The sequence below is a fragment of the Chiloscyllium plagiosum genome, chromosome 14, assembly GCF_004010195.1.
Source record: "Chiloscyllium plagiosum isolate BGI_BamShark_2017 chromosome 14, ASM401019v2, whole genome shotgun sequence".
In the NCBI taxonomy this organism is placed as follows: domain Eukaryota; kingdom Metazoa; phylum Chordata; class Chondrichthyes; order Orectolobiformes; family Hemiscylliidae; genus Chiloscyllium; species Chiloscyllium plagiosum.
Genome location: NC_057723.1, coordinates 71,967,987 through 71,984,550, shown reverse-complemented (window position 1 = coordinate 71,984,550; position 16,564 = coordinate 71,967,987). Strand labels below are relative to the sequence as shown.

The window sequence follows — 16,564 nt, the reverse complement described above, 5'->3', positions numbered from 1 at the left end:
GGATTCAGATCAAGGAGAAACAATGGTGCCTATGTCTATGATTGTTTTTATGTGTGACATGAGCCATGAAGTAACAGCAATATAGGTTTAAGTCTCAATCATGTGGGAATTGGAGGGGAACCATAAATAATCTCAGTGCTTAGCACCCTTGTCCTTCCAGATTGTGGAAGTTGTGGGTGCTACCAAATAAGTTTTCATGACTTGCTGAAGCACAAGACTTTGACAGCCCTGGAGGGGAGGTTGTACCAGAGGGTTGGTCCAGATGCATGAAACACAGCTTTGACAGGCCAGTTGTATATTTGACCATTCCAGCTGCAATATAAAAATCATTGTACTTGAGTACAATCTCCAATCATGGCTGGTAAATGATTGTCACACGTCATGACTGAAGATGACTTTGAGGAGCTGGGTGAGGGGAGGGGGGGTTAACTGTCAGTGCTGTAGATTAATGCACTTACTACAAGGCACTTGATAGAACTCAGCATTTCCAAGCTAGAGAGGGAAGGGAGGAAATGGACAAGATTCTTTAGTTCAGCAAAGAGAAACAATGGCCAAGTTATCATATCCATAGAGTCATACAGTCATAGAGATGTACAGCATGGAAACAGACCCTTCGGTCCAACTCGTCCACACCAATTGGATATCCTAACCTAATCTAGTCCCATTTGCCAGCAGTTGGCTCATATCCCTCTAAACCTTTCCTATTCATATACACATCCAGATGCTTTTTCAATTTTATAATTGTACCAGTCTCCACCTCTTTTGATCCATTCTATTGTTAAATTCTCCCAGATGCCCAAGCACTCCTCTCCATTCTGAGCCAGGTAACAGGCATCTGTGTTCTCTACTTAACCGAAAAAGATGGCTCTACCATGTTAAGGAAACAATATAGCCAGAAACCTCAGGGGAAATTAGTGAATGAAACTGGATTAGAAGCTGAGTGAATAAAAACACTCCTGAAAAACAGATTGACCCGAGATTATTCAAAAATTGGGTAGACAACATTAACCAATTTACTTCATACTAAAATTCATCTGATTTTAGCACAGGTATTAAATCATTCCTACACACTTATATATGAGTCAGCAGGAAAACAACATGCATTGCCTGATCTGAGTTTACAGTCTAATGATCTATAAGCTATAATTTTGACTGTAGTTTTATTTAACAGTGTGTACGTTGTCTGCATCTTAAAGAAAAGGAAAAAGTTTGCATTTCAGTCATGTCTTTCACAGCCTCCAGATTTTCCAAGCAGGTTCCACCCATTGAAGTACTTTTAAAGTGTAGCCAGAGTTATAGTGTAAGGGAAAGCCGCAAGGGAATTAAGCAGCAGGGATATTTATCTATGGCACATAGCACAACCAAGAACATATTGTCCTTAACTGCACCCAGAGTGATGAGCTGTGGGAAAAATCTTGCCTCATTTTCACCCATTGCCAGAAGATTATTGAAGGCAGAGTGGTAGATATTGTCTGTATGGACTTCAGCATGGCATTCTACAACGTTCCACATGGTAGACGGGTTAGCAAGGTTAGATCACATGGAGTCCGGGGGAGCTAGCCAATTGAATACAAAATTGGCTTGAAGGTAGGAAAAAGACAGTGGTGGTGGAGGACTGTTTTTCAGACTGGAGGCCTGTCACGAGCAGAATGTTGCAAGGATCAGAGCTGGGTCCACTGCTTTTCATCATTTATGTAAATGATTTGGATGTGAATATAGGAGGTAAAGCTAGTAAGTTTGCAGATGACACCAAAATTGGTGGCGTAGTGGACAGTGAAGAAGATTACCTCAGAATACAATGGGATCTTGATCAGATGGGTCAATGGGCCGAGAAGCGGCAGATGGAGTTTAAGCTAGATAAATGTAAGGTGTGCCATTTTGATGAGGTAAATCAGGGCAGGACATATACACTTAAGATACGTCCTGGGGAGAGTTGCTGAACAAAGAGACCCAGGGATGCAGGTTCATGGTTCTTTGCGGGTAGACAGGACAATGAAGAAGGCGTTTGACATGCTTACCTTCATTGGTCAGTGCATTGAGTAGAGGAGTAGGGAGATCATGTTAAAGCTGTATAAGACATTGGTTAGATCACTTTTAGAATGCTGCATATTCAATTCCAGACTCCTTGTTAGAAGGAAGATGTTATGGAACTTGAAAGTTGAAACTTTATTGCTGGAACAGCACAGCAGGTCAGGCAGCATCCAGGGAACAGGCTGAACACTCTCTGCTCATTCCTGAAGAAGGGCCTGTGCCCGAAACGTCGAATCTCCTGTTCCCTGGATGCTGCCTGACCTGCTGTGCTGTTCCAGCAATAAAGTTTCAACTTTGATCTCCAGCATCTGCAGACCTCACTTTCTCCTGGAACTTGAAAGGGCTCAGAAAAGATTTACAAGGATGTTGCCAGGGTTGGAGGGTGTGAGTTATAGGGAAAGACTGAATAGACTGGGATTATTTTCCCTGGAGCGAGGGAGGCTGAGGGCTGACCTTAAAGAGGTTCATAAAATCATGAGGGACACGGATAGGTTGAATAGCCTAGGTCTTTTTCCCAGGTTAGGGAAGTCCAAAATTAGAGGGTTTATGGTGTGTGAGGGACAAGATATAAAAGGGACCTCAGGGGCAACTTTTTCACACAGAGAGGGGTGCATGTTGTGGAATGAGCTGCCAGAGGAAGGGGTGGAGGCTGGTACAGTAACAACATTTAAAAAGGCATCTGGATGGTATATGAATAAGTTTAGAGGGATATGGGCCAAGTGTTGGCAAATGGGACTCGATTAGGTCAGGATATCTGGTCGGCATGGACGAGATGGTCCAAAAGGTCTGTGTCCAAGCTACATAATTCTGTGGCCAAATTGTTCACGCCCTTGCCATAAGGTCAACTGTGGTGCAAAAAAATAAGCCAACAGCTTGAGTTCAACCATTTCACTTTCTGTGGTACCTCAGGGAGTCTCTGCCTCCTCACCTTGCCCCATGCTTGTGGAATAATTACCCTTAGCTACATCTAACCAAATTTGCCTGCCTCAGAGAGATGCCTTGGTCCTTTGTGGACTGTGGTCCCTCACATTACGTCAACACATCATCACCTTCTACCTTATTAACATTTCAGGGATGTCAAATTTTGGTTTCACGAACAAAGGTGATGACTGATTTTGAGATCCCCCTTTCTTTGTAAGTAGGTTGAGTGAATGAAAGATGCTTGCTAAAATCTATCAGAGGCAGTTTTAAAATGTGGAGTTTTAAATGAAGACTTGCAGGTAGACAGGATAGTGATGAAAGCAAAAGTGAGGACTGCAGATGCTGGAGAATACAGTCGAGAGTGTGGTTCTGGAAAAGCACAGCAGGTCAAGCAGCATCCAAAGAGCAGGAGAACAGACTTTTCAGGTAAAAGCTCTTCATCAAGAATGAGGCTGGGAGCCTTGGGGGTGGAGAGATAAATGGGAGAGGGTTGGGGCTAGGAGGAAGGTAGCTGAGAGTGCGATAGGTGGATGGAGGTCAGGGTAAAGGTGATAGGTCAGAGAGGATGGTGGAGTGGATAGGTGGGAAAGAAGATGGACAGGTAGGACAGGTCATGACGGCGGTGCTGAGTTGGAAGGTTGGAACTGGGATAAGGTGGGGGGAGGGGAAATGAGGAAACTGGTGAAGTCCACATTGATGAAGGCTCTTCTCAGATGCTAAGTAATCCAATTCTTTTTCTTAGGTATCATTGCACTCTCCAGAATCTAGTCTTTGCATGGAGGGGTACTTCATCAAAAGCCTCCCCAGCAGTTGATGTAATTTAAATTAAATAAATCAAATCTGGAAATGAAAGCTCATATCAATAATGGTGACAAACATTAGTTGACATAAAAACCCATACTGTTCACTAATGTCTTTTAAGAAAGAGATATTTAATTGGTCTGACATACATGAGACTGCAGGCCTATAACAATGTGGTTGAACCTGAACTGCCCTGCGAAATGGCCTAGAAAGCTGTTCAGTTCATGGGCAATTAGGGAGGGGGAGTAAATGCTGGCCATGTCCAATGATCAATTGCTCATCAGGGATTATTTAATTCTGTGGTTAGTGTAGAGATCATCACGAGGTCAGCCTGCTTGGACCACATAAAATATGAGTTCCCCAATTCGGGCTGTTAATCTGGTTCAATCAGGAGACCTGGCTGACATGAATGAATGAATGGCAGGGATATTGGGGCTCTGAATGTCTGACTCAGTGAGTGGCAGTGCTATTGTCAAAGGCTATGCATTTATGAATAAGGGGTGATTGGTGATGGGAATGACAGCCTCTGAAGAGCTAGCTCAGTTATATAAAACATTAAATCACATTGCAAATTATGAAACAGCAAACCGACTGATTTCTGTGTGTGCTGCTTGCTAACTGCAGGGCAGAGTGACAACATTGTATGCACTCAGCACATGGCGTGGTTAAAGGTGAATTCTCTTAAAAGCAAGGTTCACACATAACAATGAAATCATTTTTAAGGTTGAGTGGATTGGCCATGCTAAATTGCCCATAATGTTCAGGGATGTACAGGCTGGGTGGGTTAGCCATTGGAAAATGTAGGGTTACAGGGAAAGAGTAAGGGAGATGGGTCTGGGTGGGATGCTCATTGGAGAGTCAGTGTGGACTTGTTGGGCTGTGTGGCCTGTATCTAAACTGTAGTGATTCTGTGAAGAGCTCATTTTACATTTTATTAAAGTCATACATTACACAAACATATATGTATTATATGTGTGTATATATATACATATATATTTTATATATACAGACACACCAATAGTCCGAATATCTGACAAGTGAATTTCAATCAATTTCATCATGAAGAAATCTGCCGTTTTTGCCACTAAATCTTTCAACCACAGCAGCAATTCACCATATATCTCTTTTATTCTCTAAACAATTATTGTCCTATTCTGTTTGACATGGCGTAAGATTGCCCATATCAACGACCTTATAAATAGGACCTGAGCTATTTATTTAGCATGCATAATACTGAAATCGACTACATCAAAAGCATTCTGTACTTTCATGTCCAACCTGGTCAGATTATTTCTCATACACTGTATTGTCCAAACGCATGAAAGGCCATAGATTAGTCAGTCTTGGTCCAGAAAGGTACCCAGTCTACCTCGGACGACCCCAATGAGCGAGATATGTCAAAACTGTGAGGAAATTTTGAAGCTTACCTTTTGCAATGTATCATTGTAGTAGCAACATGAGTATTTACCACTGACTGGATGCTGCTGTCAAGCCAAAAGGACATTCTGCCTAATACACAGATGAGTATTGCGGTTTATCAATTTCAGTGCCTGTGTGATGCCAGGTATATTGGCCACCCATTCCAAACGTTGGCAGATCGCTTTGAACTTTCACAACAAGAAAGGCAATGTTTGTACCCAACCAGCCTACTCTTACAAAACCTGCAACACAATGTCAAACGTTTGATGTGATTCTGCAATTGGACAACATTAGCTGGATGATCCTGAGTGTACAAAGAATAAGGTTGCCAGCCAATTAGTCAAATTCACATTTGATACCATACACTGCGCTGATTTCAACACAACAAACCAAGTGGCACCCCATTCATTAGTTTATCTCTCAGAGCAAGGCCACCATGAATCACTGTTAACATGCCTCATTTAAAATTTAATTAAAGCTTGACTATTAACTGCTGATTAGCATTAATGGATACATTCTCCATAGTAATGCGCATACCAACCAGAGTCCTCCTGCCAACTAATCAGCACTTTTTCCTCATGCAACATGGTCTTTCTTCTTGAATTGGTATTCTTGTGAATTGTCCTTTATTAGATTACTTACAGCGTGGAAACAGGCCCTTCGGCCCAACAAGTCCACACCGACCCAGACTCATTCCCCTACATTTACCCCTTCACTAACATTACGGGCAATTTAGCATGGCTAATTCACCTAACCTGCACATTTTTGGGAGGAAACCAGAGCACCCAGAGGAAACCCACGCAGACACAGGGAGTTTTTGCAAACTCCACAAAGTCAGTTGCCTGAGGCGGGAATTGAACCCAGGTCTCTGGCGCTGTGAGGCAGCAGAGCTAACCACCATGCCACCATGCCGTCCTGATGAGCGCAAGATGAAAAGCTCTGATAAAGTAGGTCTTTCTTCAGCAATATTGCATTTGAAGCTCTGCCACTTTTTAGATATTTCTAGCTGATACGCTTTAGGTTCCGAAGTTTGACACCCTAATTTCTGTAACTTTTAACATCAAGAACCGCCCTTTGACTTTGCTGCTTTAACCCTGCCCATTTTCCAGTTGAGATTAGGATTTTCAATTCTCCTTTTGCTAGATATGTCCCTGTTTAACATGACCTCTCACGACAGAGTTCTCAACAGTGATCAATTTCTCCATCCAGCCAAAATGAACAGAAAAATCATTTAACAATGGAAGCTGTTGCACCGAATAACCTTTTGTCCCTTGTGTTTAGAATCCAGTCAAACCCAAATCTACACATTGAACATTGTCCATTTTCGTTTCCAGCACTTTTTGTTTTCATTCACAAGAATCTGGGCATTTATTGCCCATCCAAATTGCCCAGAGGGCTGCTAAGAGTCAACAACAAGGTAGTAGGTCTGGAGTCACATGCATGCCAAACTAGGCAAGGATGATAGCTTTCTTCCCTAAGGGACATTAGTGAACAAGATGGGGTTTTACCAACAATTGACAACAGATTCATGGTCATCGTTAGAGAGAAGAAGGTTGAGAGGTGACTTAATTGAGACCTACAAGTAATCAGAGAGTTAGATAGGGTGGACAGTGAGAGCCTTTTTCCTCAGATGGTGATGGCTAGCATGAGGGGACATAGCTTTAAATGGAGGGATGATAGATATAGGACAGGTGTCAGAGGTTGTTTCTTTATTCAGAGAGTAGTTGGGGCGTGGAACGCACTGTCTGCAACAGTAGAGACGTGCCAATTTTAAGGGCATTTATGTGGTCATTAGATAAATATATAGATGAGAAAGGAATAGTGCAGGACAGATGGACTTCACATTGGGTCCACATGTCGGCGCAACATCAAGGACCGAAGAGCCTGTACTGCGTTGTAATGTTCTATGTTCTACTGGACTCCCAATTGCAGATTTTTCCTGATATGACATTCTACCATCTGCCACAATGAGGTTTGAACTGGGTTCCCAGAACATTACTAGGCCTCTGGATTAATAGTCCATCAATAATATCACTGGGCTGTCATCTCCACCACTTAAAATATAATTAATATCCTTTATCTGCTCACTGAGTCCATCCAACTCCCTTTTCTTTGGATAATTCCATTCTGGGATTTTTGGATTGATTATAATTTTTAGGATAGACCTATTATGGTTTATCACTTGGTGCCATCAGCAACTTTTTACTCAACAATTGTCCCTGTTGCTAAATAATCTGGGTGATGTAGATATTGTGCCCATTTATTGGTAACTGTAGATGAGGCAGGTCCTGATGGAAACATCCTGTAATAACCACACTCCAAAGCCTTTTCACAATATGACTGTTACGTCCACAGAGAATGGGATTAACATTCATCTAACTCAAGATGCAGGGAGCTCATGGGATCAACTGCTCAATATGACTCTCCACGGACTTTACTGGAAAGTAAAATGAGATGGGTTCCACAATAAAAATTGCACTTGATCCCAATGGAATGTCTTAAACAAATCAAATATTATGCAAGTCCATTAACTTGAGACTTTGTGAGAGGTAACACTGAGCAAAGACCATTAATGAGCGAAAGGATGGAAAATGGAGCCCTACCTGTGTAGAAAGAACCTGCAAGTTAATTTTTGTTCCAGTTGTGCTAACATGTTTGCACTTAACTCCATAGCCTGCTACTAATAAAGATCTGTAAAAGCAAATAAATTCTCAATCCAGAAATAATCAACAGAAAACCATAACCTCAAGCTGAACCTGAACTATGTCCTTTTGAAAGATCATGGGTTGCATGGGTAGGAGTCTCTCTATCAAACAATTCTGACCTTCAGCAAAGGCATAAAGAGACATTTCAAGCCCCATATTGAGAAAGTATATTAATCAGGCTTAGAGACAGCTCATTGCGAGTGTAACAAGACATTTCTGAGATTAAAATTGAATCCTCAAAGCAAGAATTAATTAATTCCAGAGCCAAATGCCAATTCTTTGATTCAAATAAAAAAAGAAAATATGATAAATGTCAGGGAAAGATAAAAGTCCTTTAGTCCATTAAAGCTCCCCCTTTAACAGTTCATCCTTCCTAGCTAAATAAGCTTGAGTCTAAATTCTGTGCCTTCCTAGTAGGTCATCCCATTCATTATATCTCTCCATTCACTTTTACACAGAACACATATATCTGTTATTGCTCGATGGTGCTGGAGGAGGGAACATTGTTGGCACAGCTCCCATTTCAATTCCCACCCAAATTAAAAATGCAGTTCATGTATCCCAGTGTTGTAAAAGATGATGGACCTGCTGATGTTGGAGACTGCATTATGCTACACCTAATCTGATGACGTTATATAGCTCTAGATGGAGAATTGAGGAGTCCAGCTCAAATTCTTGATGGGGTCTGAAATGTCACCTCTGATTCCTGGTCATCTCAGTAATTAAACTAACTAGCCAACAAAGCTTTAACCTTCTGTTATCATGCAATGATGTGGAAGTGCCGGTGTCGGACTGGGGTGGACAAAATCAGAGGTTTGGCTGCATCTGTGGAGAGAAATCAGAGCTAACTTTTCAGGTCCAGTGACCCTCCTTCAGAACACCTGCTCAGAACTGCAAACAGAAGATAGGACTAGAGTTAGGACTTGAGTTAGACTAGGGTTAGGGAGGGTTACGTTCAGGGTTAGGGTCAAGGTTAGGGCTCCCCTAACCATATTTCATAAAGATTTAGATTTATGCATTGAGACATCTTAATGCCTCCCAGATAGTGGAAATTGTTTGATGTACAGTGTCTGTGTTCAAGACAAACATGCAACCATTTAGCTGTGTTGTCCCCAGTCTGCAGGATGCATGAGAATAGGAATCTTTTTACATTAGACAGAGTATCAGTTATTTACTATCGCTAAACTAATTTGTTGCAAACTCGTGTTTATTACTTCATGTCAATTTACATTGAGTGGTGTTTTAGATACACAGGAATGGGTGTAGACCATTCAGCCCTTCTAGCATCACACGCCATTCAATGCTGGTCTATGGCATATCTCCACACAGTTGACTCTGGCCCATATCCCTTTGCTTAGTAAAACATTATCTATCTCAGATTTAAAATTAATTCAGCATCAACAGCCACTTAGGACACATTTAAAACATCTTCCACCCTTTGTGTGTAGCAGAGCTTCCAAATATCTCTCCTGAATGGTCTGGCTCAAATCTCAGACCATGCCCCTAGCTCTAGAGTCACTAACCATCATGAATAGCTTAACCTTATCTATCCTGTCTTCTTGATATCTTGAAGACATGGGTGACTGCTCTGGTGAAATGGGTCCAAATCCCATTACAACGCATCATAAAATGCAAAACTCGTTTTACTAACAATAAGCATGAAACTACTAATGACCATTGCAAAAAAGCACTCATATGTTAACATTGTTATGGAGCTCTGCCTCCATATTCAGTCTGATTTACATGTGAGTTCAGACCCACAACATTGTGGTTAACCCTATAACAAAGGCAAAATAGTGCAGCTGCCAGAAACCTGAAACAAATACAAAAAGTGCTGGAGGAACTCAGCTGGCCTGGCAGCATCCGTGGAAAGAATGACTCTTCTTCAGAAGTTAACAGGTTGTTTCTTAGTTGTCTCAGGAAATGGCCTTAGCAAGCTTCTCAGTTAGAGGGTAATTAACGATGCCCATATTCCAAGAAATAATAAATACATACAAAAAATGTCAGAGTTAAGAAGGAAATTATTGAAACCGTGATCAGGATCACCTACCGCATTAGGTTGACTGAGGACCTCAAGGATGTGATTGAGTAATTCGATGCAGTACTTTAATTCCTGGTTTTGTTGTTTCTCATCCCTCTGATCCAGCTGGGTCTTCAGCTCATCAGTCATCATGGGAAGCAGGATGTCACGGCATTCTGCAAAAAAAAAAGTGCAGATTCTGAGACTCGTTGAGCGCAGGAAGACTGTTTGAGAATTACTATGGAAATTATGCTGTTCCTTTAACAAGGTTATGTTGTCCTTCGGGTTTTTTTCAGAAGGTCTTAAAAACACAGGCTCTGAAAAGCCTGAGTTTGGAGGGTTTTAGGGCCAATTTGTTTATACTGCATCATGCAAAAGGCTTTCTCTCTGACATCTCTCCTGTAAGACCCTGTGTTTGGTTTTACCTTTCCTTCCAAGGGGTGTTTATGGGGATCATTTCAAGTATCTGGAACAACATTGTTAAGTTGGGATGATCTGTTGGATTTTTGGATAGGTTAAGTTATTCAGCATCCTGTTCTCTTTTATGTGTATGTCACTCGGTGATCTAGTAAATAAATTCTATTTTGTCTAAAACTGCATGGTTTGACCAGCTGCATCCCTCCTGGAATATCCATGTTACACCTGCTTTAACCAACTAGCAAAGTTAGGGTCTGCGCTACTTTCTTGAATTGTTTTGAGGGGGGTCTGGCCTGATCCATAACAGTATACACACATTGAAATAAATATCCAGAACCAGAAATAAAGAATTATTAGATTGCCATCTGTAATCCAACTGAAATATTTTAGTAAAACGATTGCTGTTGTTTCCTGGTGTGACCTACATCTCATTCCAGTCCCAACCCAAGGGGGGGCTGTCTTCAGTTTGCCACTGAAGGGAGAACCATGTACTAAATTATGCAACAGTCATAGAGGAGACTGAGCATCAGCATCTCACGGTAACCTGGAATAGGCTGGAATTTGCCATGGTCTTCAATATCTCATGAACTAATACTTGTTTCTAAAAGTGACATTGATGTCCTGTTGAACTAAAATGAGATCACATACAAAACCCCAAGATGGTTCACAATCCTTAAGACTTCAAGGCTGTATTGGTGAGGGTGGAAGTTTCCACTTGAACACATGACTCCCAATAGAAGGAATATCCACTGGACAGAAGTCTGTAGGAAAATACTTCACATTTTGAACATTTTTACTTGGCACTCTTCAGTGCAGAAATGTGGCACAGTGGCTCGGTGGTTAGCGCTTCTGCCTCACAGTGGTACGGACCTAGGTTTAGTTTCACCCTCAGGTGACGGTGTGAAGTTTGCATATTCTCCCCATCTCTGCGTTGGTTTTCTCCCACAGTTAAGTAAGGTAAGGTGGATTGGTCATGGTAAATTGCCCATAGTGTCCAGGGATATACAAGCTGGGGGGTGCTTGGGTCTGGGAGGGTTGCTCTTCAGAGGGCTTGTGTGGACTTGATTGGTCAAACAGCCTGCTTCCACATGGTAGGGATTCTATGATGCTCTGTATTTGGAGTATAAATGAAATAGGCAGGAATAGAGCATGTTTAGATTAGATTAGATTAGATTACTTGCAGTGTGGAAACAGGCCCTTCGGCCCAACAAGTCCACACCGCCCCGCCGAAGCGCAACCCACCCATACCCCTACATTTACCCCTTATCTACCATTACGGGCAATTTAGCATGGCCAATTCACCTGACCTGCACATCTTTGGACTGTGGGAGGAAACCGGAGCACCCGGAGGAAACCCACGCAGACACGGGGAGAACGTGCAAACTCCACATAAGTCAGTCGCCTGAGGCGGGAAATGAACCCGGGTCTCTGGCGCTGTGAGGCAGCAGTGCTAACCACTGTGCCACCGTTCCGCCCATGTTCTAAGGTTCAGATATTTTCTGTTGCCAGGACAGAGTTGTGTGTGGACAATTGGTGCATATTAAATTTCATTAAAGGGTCATTACATTAAGGAAGTTATTTCTGAAAACAGGGAAAAGTTAGATTCATAATTGCTAATTGCTGGCATTATATTCACATTGTAAAACATTGCAAAGTCATTTTGAAGCTTAAAATTGTTAGAGTGCATTTATAAGTCTAACGTAGATAAACCCAGGGAGCACTGGGAACTCTGACTTAAAACTGCAAAGAGTTGAACATAGAACTATGAGTTTAGTATTAGACAGCTGTCTAAACAAAAGTCAAGTATATTCTCCAAGTGTTGAAACTATCTTTTGTAAGTATGTTGAGATGAAAGGTGTGTAACTTATCAGTTTTAGAGTTTGGATTCCAAACTTGTGGCATATGGACACTGGTTACTATGGTACAAAGAACAATCCAGCACAGGAACAAACCCTTCAGCCCTCCAAGCCTGCGCTAACACAATTTGCCCTTCCATACCAAAACTGTCTTTGCTTACAGGATCTGTATCCCTCTATTCCCTTCCTGTTCCTGAATTTACCTCCGTGTTTCTTGAATGCAGCTATTGGTAGAGTATTTTAAAGACAAAACAAAGTCAATCTTTCTCGAAAGAATATCTAATCTAGTATGTATCAGGAAGCAGGGATCCCTTTTTTTAAACTGTGGGGATCATGACCTCAAGTGTAAACATTAAGGGCCATTATCTTTGATTTAGGATAATGAAAAATTGATTTTAGACAACAAAACTCAAAGATTAGAAGTTTTTGCATAGTTTTTTGGAGAAATGCTATTGAAGACAGAAGTAAAATATTATTTCTATCTGAGAATGGAGTACAGAAGAATTCCGGGAATAGGCTACTTCTGTCGGAACTTTGTCCATGCAATTTCAGGGCCAGGAATGTTTGGTTAGAAATCTGCAGGTCATTGAAACCTGGGAAAGTCTAAGCTTTCAGTTTTATTAACACTCATGTAAGAAGGTTTCACAGCTCATAGGAGAGCACTGGGAATCTGTAAAGTGACAATATTGAGGAATAAACAAATTTATGCTTTGCTGTGTGTTTTAAGATCTTTCAAACTGTCCTCTGTATTTACTTAGTTTTGGTTCTTTCTGTTATTTTCTTTATATTAACAAGTTTCTGTTTCATTGTTATTCAAAATCTGCAGCCTTTTGTGCTTTTGTTTCAGTGAATTATCTTGACATTAATTTTTTTTAATAAATCCATTGAAGTAAGTTACATTCTGGGACCTGACTTGGCCAATAGTAGCATCAGATGGCACTATGTGAGTGTTAAAAATGAACATTGATTATAAATCTACAGCTTTGTATTAATATTAGACAGCTGTCCAAACAAAGGTCAAGTATTTCAAGTATTTTCTCCAACATAAATGTGTAAGTGCAGATTTCTTATAGCTTTGTCTTGTCAAAACTTAATGTAAGGTGCAGAACATTTTGTAGTTTGCAATTACTCTTATGCAATGGTTGTTTGGTGAAACCATGCACAGATGGAGAGAGTTAGTCCCCTTCCACTTCACAGGACGTGACTCTGTACATACACCAGAATGGTTTCTGCGTAGGTAGACAGATCTCGAAGGAAGATGGCCAGTTGTCGTGGAAACCTCTCTGCTGGGGAGGGTTGCCGCGGTGAACATGAGCTAACACTCATGGACTGTTGTCATCGTAGAAATGGTCAGACAGTGTGTATGAGGCAGAGATGGAAGTGGAATCACATTCAGCATGGTGCTCATTGACCTTCAGGCTATTACCGCAGGAAGAGGGGAAATAGCCTGGTTAGCTACCTGGGAAGGAGGACCAACAAAGACCAATTGAACACTAATCCTCAGGGAAACTAACTAATTAACTGGAAGTGGCATTCATTCATGTGAGAAGTGTTAAAATGTTTGACTAATTGTACTAACATTTGAAACGTGTGTTGCTGGAAAAGCACAGCCTGTCAGGCAGCATTCAAAGAGCAGGAGAATTTTGGGCATAAGTTCTTCATCAGGAATGTGGGGGCGAATGCCCAAGGAGGCTGAGAGATAAATGGAGAGGGGTGGGGCTGGGGGGAAGGTAGCTGAGAATGATGAAGGTGGGGGATGATGGTAATAGGTCGGAGTGGAGGGTGGAGTGGATAGGTGGGAAGGAAGATGGATGTTGGGACAGTTCAAGAGGATAGTGCTGAGTTGGAGGGTTGGATTTGAGATAAGGTGGGGGAGGAAAAATGAGGAAACTGGTAAAAATGTCATTGATTCTGAGTGGTTGGAGGGTCCCGAGGCTGAAGGTGAGGTGCTTTTCCTCCAGTGACCGGGTGTCCAGGATTTGGCACTGTCCTTGGCAGAGTGGGAGGGGGAGTTGAAGTGGTTGGGCACAGTGCAGTGGGGTTGTTTAGTGCTTATCTCCCAGAGATGCTCTCTGAAACTTTCTGCAGGTTCATTGGACTAATCCCAAATGTGGAGGGAATGTTTGATGAACAATGTTTGAGTGGATTGGGCCTGTACTCATTGGAGTTTAGAAGAATGTGAGGCAGGATAATGGTTCAGTGGCTACCACTGGTATCTCATAGTGCCAGTGGCCGGGGTTCAATCCCAGCCTTGGGTGACTTTGTAGAGCATGCACGCTCTCCTTGTTTCTGTCAGGTGCTTCTGTGTCTAGAGATGAGCAGATTATGTTGATTGGCAACAGTTAAAAATGTGATGATAGGTGAGGTGATAGGATTGGATGGGATGCCTTTCAGAGGGTTAGCATGGGCTGAATGGCCTCTTCCTGCACTGCAGTGATTCTTAGAGAAGTTGACAGCTGAGATATGGAGAGGTTGTTGCCCCTTAAGGAAGAGTTTAGCACCAGAGGATGTGGAATAGGGGGTTGGACATTTCAGGCAGAAACGAAGGAACAGTTCTTCTCTTTGATGGTAGTGTGTCACTCGGATTTTTTACTAGAGGGCTGTTGAGGCTGGATCACTGTATATTTGAGGCTGAGAGATTTTTAATCAGTAAGGGGATCAAGCGTTATGGCTGAAGGCAGAAAAATGGAGTTGAAGATTATCAGATCAGCCATGATCTCGTTGAATGATGGACCAGACTCGATGGGTTGAATGGCCTATTTCTGTTGCTATATCTTATGGTCTGAATAAAGTGTTGTTGCTTTGGGTGAAATCTTGAGTCTTGGGTCATTTATATCTGGTGTAGATTTCCCAGCTTAGGTGAGTGATAGGAATAATCTAGTTATGAGCAATGTGTGATGCTGCTCATCCAGTTGTATCATCTCTCTGAACTATTGCATTGAGTCTACACCGAACTTTCAAAGAGCATCCCACCCAGCCCCAGCCCCCAGTCCCTGTAACCCTGCATTTTTACTATGGCTAACCCACCTAACTTACACATCTCTGGACACTGTGGGCAATTTAGCAGGGCCAATTAACCTGGGCTGCGCATCTTTGGATCGTGGGGGAGGGCCGGAGCGCCAGGAGGAGACCCGCGCAGACATGGGGAGAACATGCAAACTCCACACGTGCCTCATGTCTCTTTCTTGCCAGTGTCCCGAGCTTCAAAAGTTGCCTTTTGAGCAAGTGAGTTCACAAAATTTGCTCACGCTCAGCACAATGGCTGTCCCTCATACCAAGAAAGACTCGAGGGGTCCGTCACCATCTGCCTGTCCAAGAATCAGCAATCTCCAGGTGAGCTTCAGGAGCAGAGGAGAGGGGAAAGGAGGGGAAGTATGAGCAGCAGTAGTTCATGCAGCTCTGAAGAAGCTGTGCAAGTAAGAATAAACAACTGCAATTGCTGGAAATCTGCAACCCAGGTAATACTGGCAGAGTATTTGTCAAGACCTAGAAGCAGGAAAGATTAGGTAATGTATTTACTGTACGTTTTTCACCAGCAATGGGAGCTGGAAGGATAGTGACTGAATGCAGTGAGAGTGGAAGGAGAAAGTAACATAAATAAAGTCAAAGCGTCAGGAATGCTGATCCGTATTCCGGGGGAGGGAGGACATTTAAACATTTTTTTAAAATATAATTGCTGGAAAGAGCTGGAAGATGTGCATAGATTTGACTCCAGCTGTATTTATATTGTATGAGATCCTGTGTCAGTGCCAATGGCTCCTGATGCCTGGTTTTCATGTAGGAGCCTGCACTGAGAGCTCTGGTTGTCAATTAGGTTCTAAAAGTGACCTCTTGACTACGGCTGGTGCCGCACTGTGTTCGGTTTGGGGTTGACACAGAGCATGTGAGACCCGTGTGCAAGTAACTGGTGGTACTAGCACAGCACCAACTTCAGTATAAAAGCCACTTCACTGAGGCAGTGAATGAGGCTTGGAAGGATAAATGCAGAAAATAGCTGTCTAAAGGTGAGGTGGAGCAAAGCAGAAGATAGAAGGGGAAAATAATGGTAAGGGTGTGGAATGCCCTGCCTGCCAATGTAGTTAACTCATTAGGGAGATTTAAACAATCCTTGGATAAGCACATGGATGATGATGGGATAGTGTAGGGGGACGAGCTGAGAATAGTTCACAGGTCAGCGCAACATTGAGGGCTGAAGGGCCTGTTCTGCGCTGTATTGCTCTATGCTCTATGTTCTATTGCCACCATCCTCTTTCAAAGTAGGCATTTCAAGGACATGCCTGGTCTAGTATTATAGGAGCTGAAAATGTGTTGCTGGAACAGCGCAGCAGGTCAGGCAGCATCCAGGGAACAGGAGAATCGACGTTTCGGGCATAAGCCCTTCTTCAGGAATGAGG

General features: G+C 42.4%; 1 protein-coding gene across 1 annotated transcript in view; it reads right to left on the bottom strand.

Moving 5' to 3' along the window:
- The window catches only part of LOC122556798 (dedicator of cytokinesis protein 2-like), a 727,415-nt gene that overhangs the window by 411,359 nt on the left and 299,492 nt on the right, over positions 1–16,564 (bottom strand). The window contains exon 26 of the mRNA XM_043703987.1: positions 9,928–10,073. Coding sequence (XP_043559922.1) covers positions 9,928–10,073 — 146 coding nt within the window. The remainder of the gene's footprint in view (positions 1–9,927; positions 10,074–16,564) is intronic.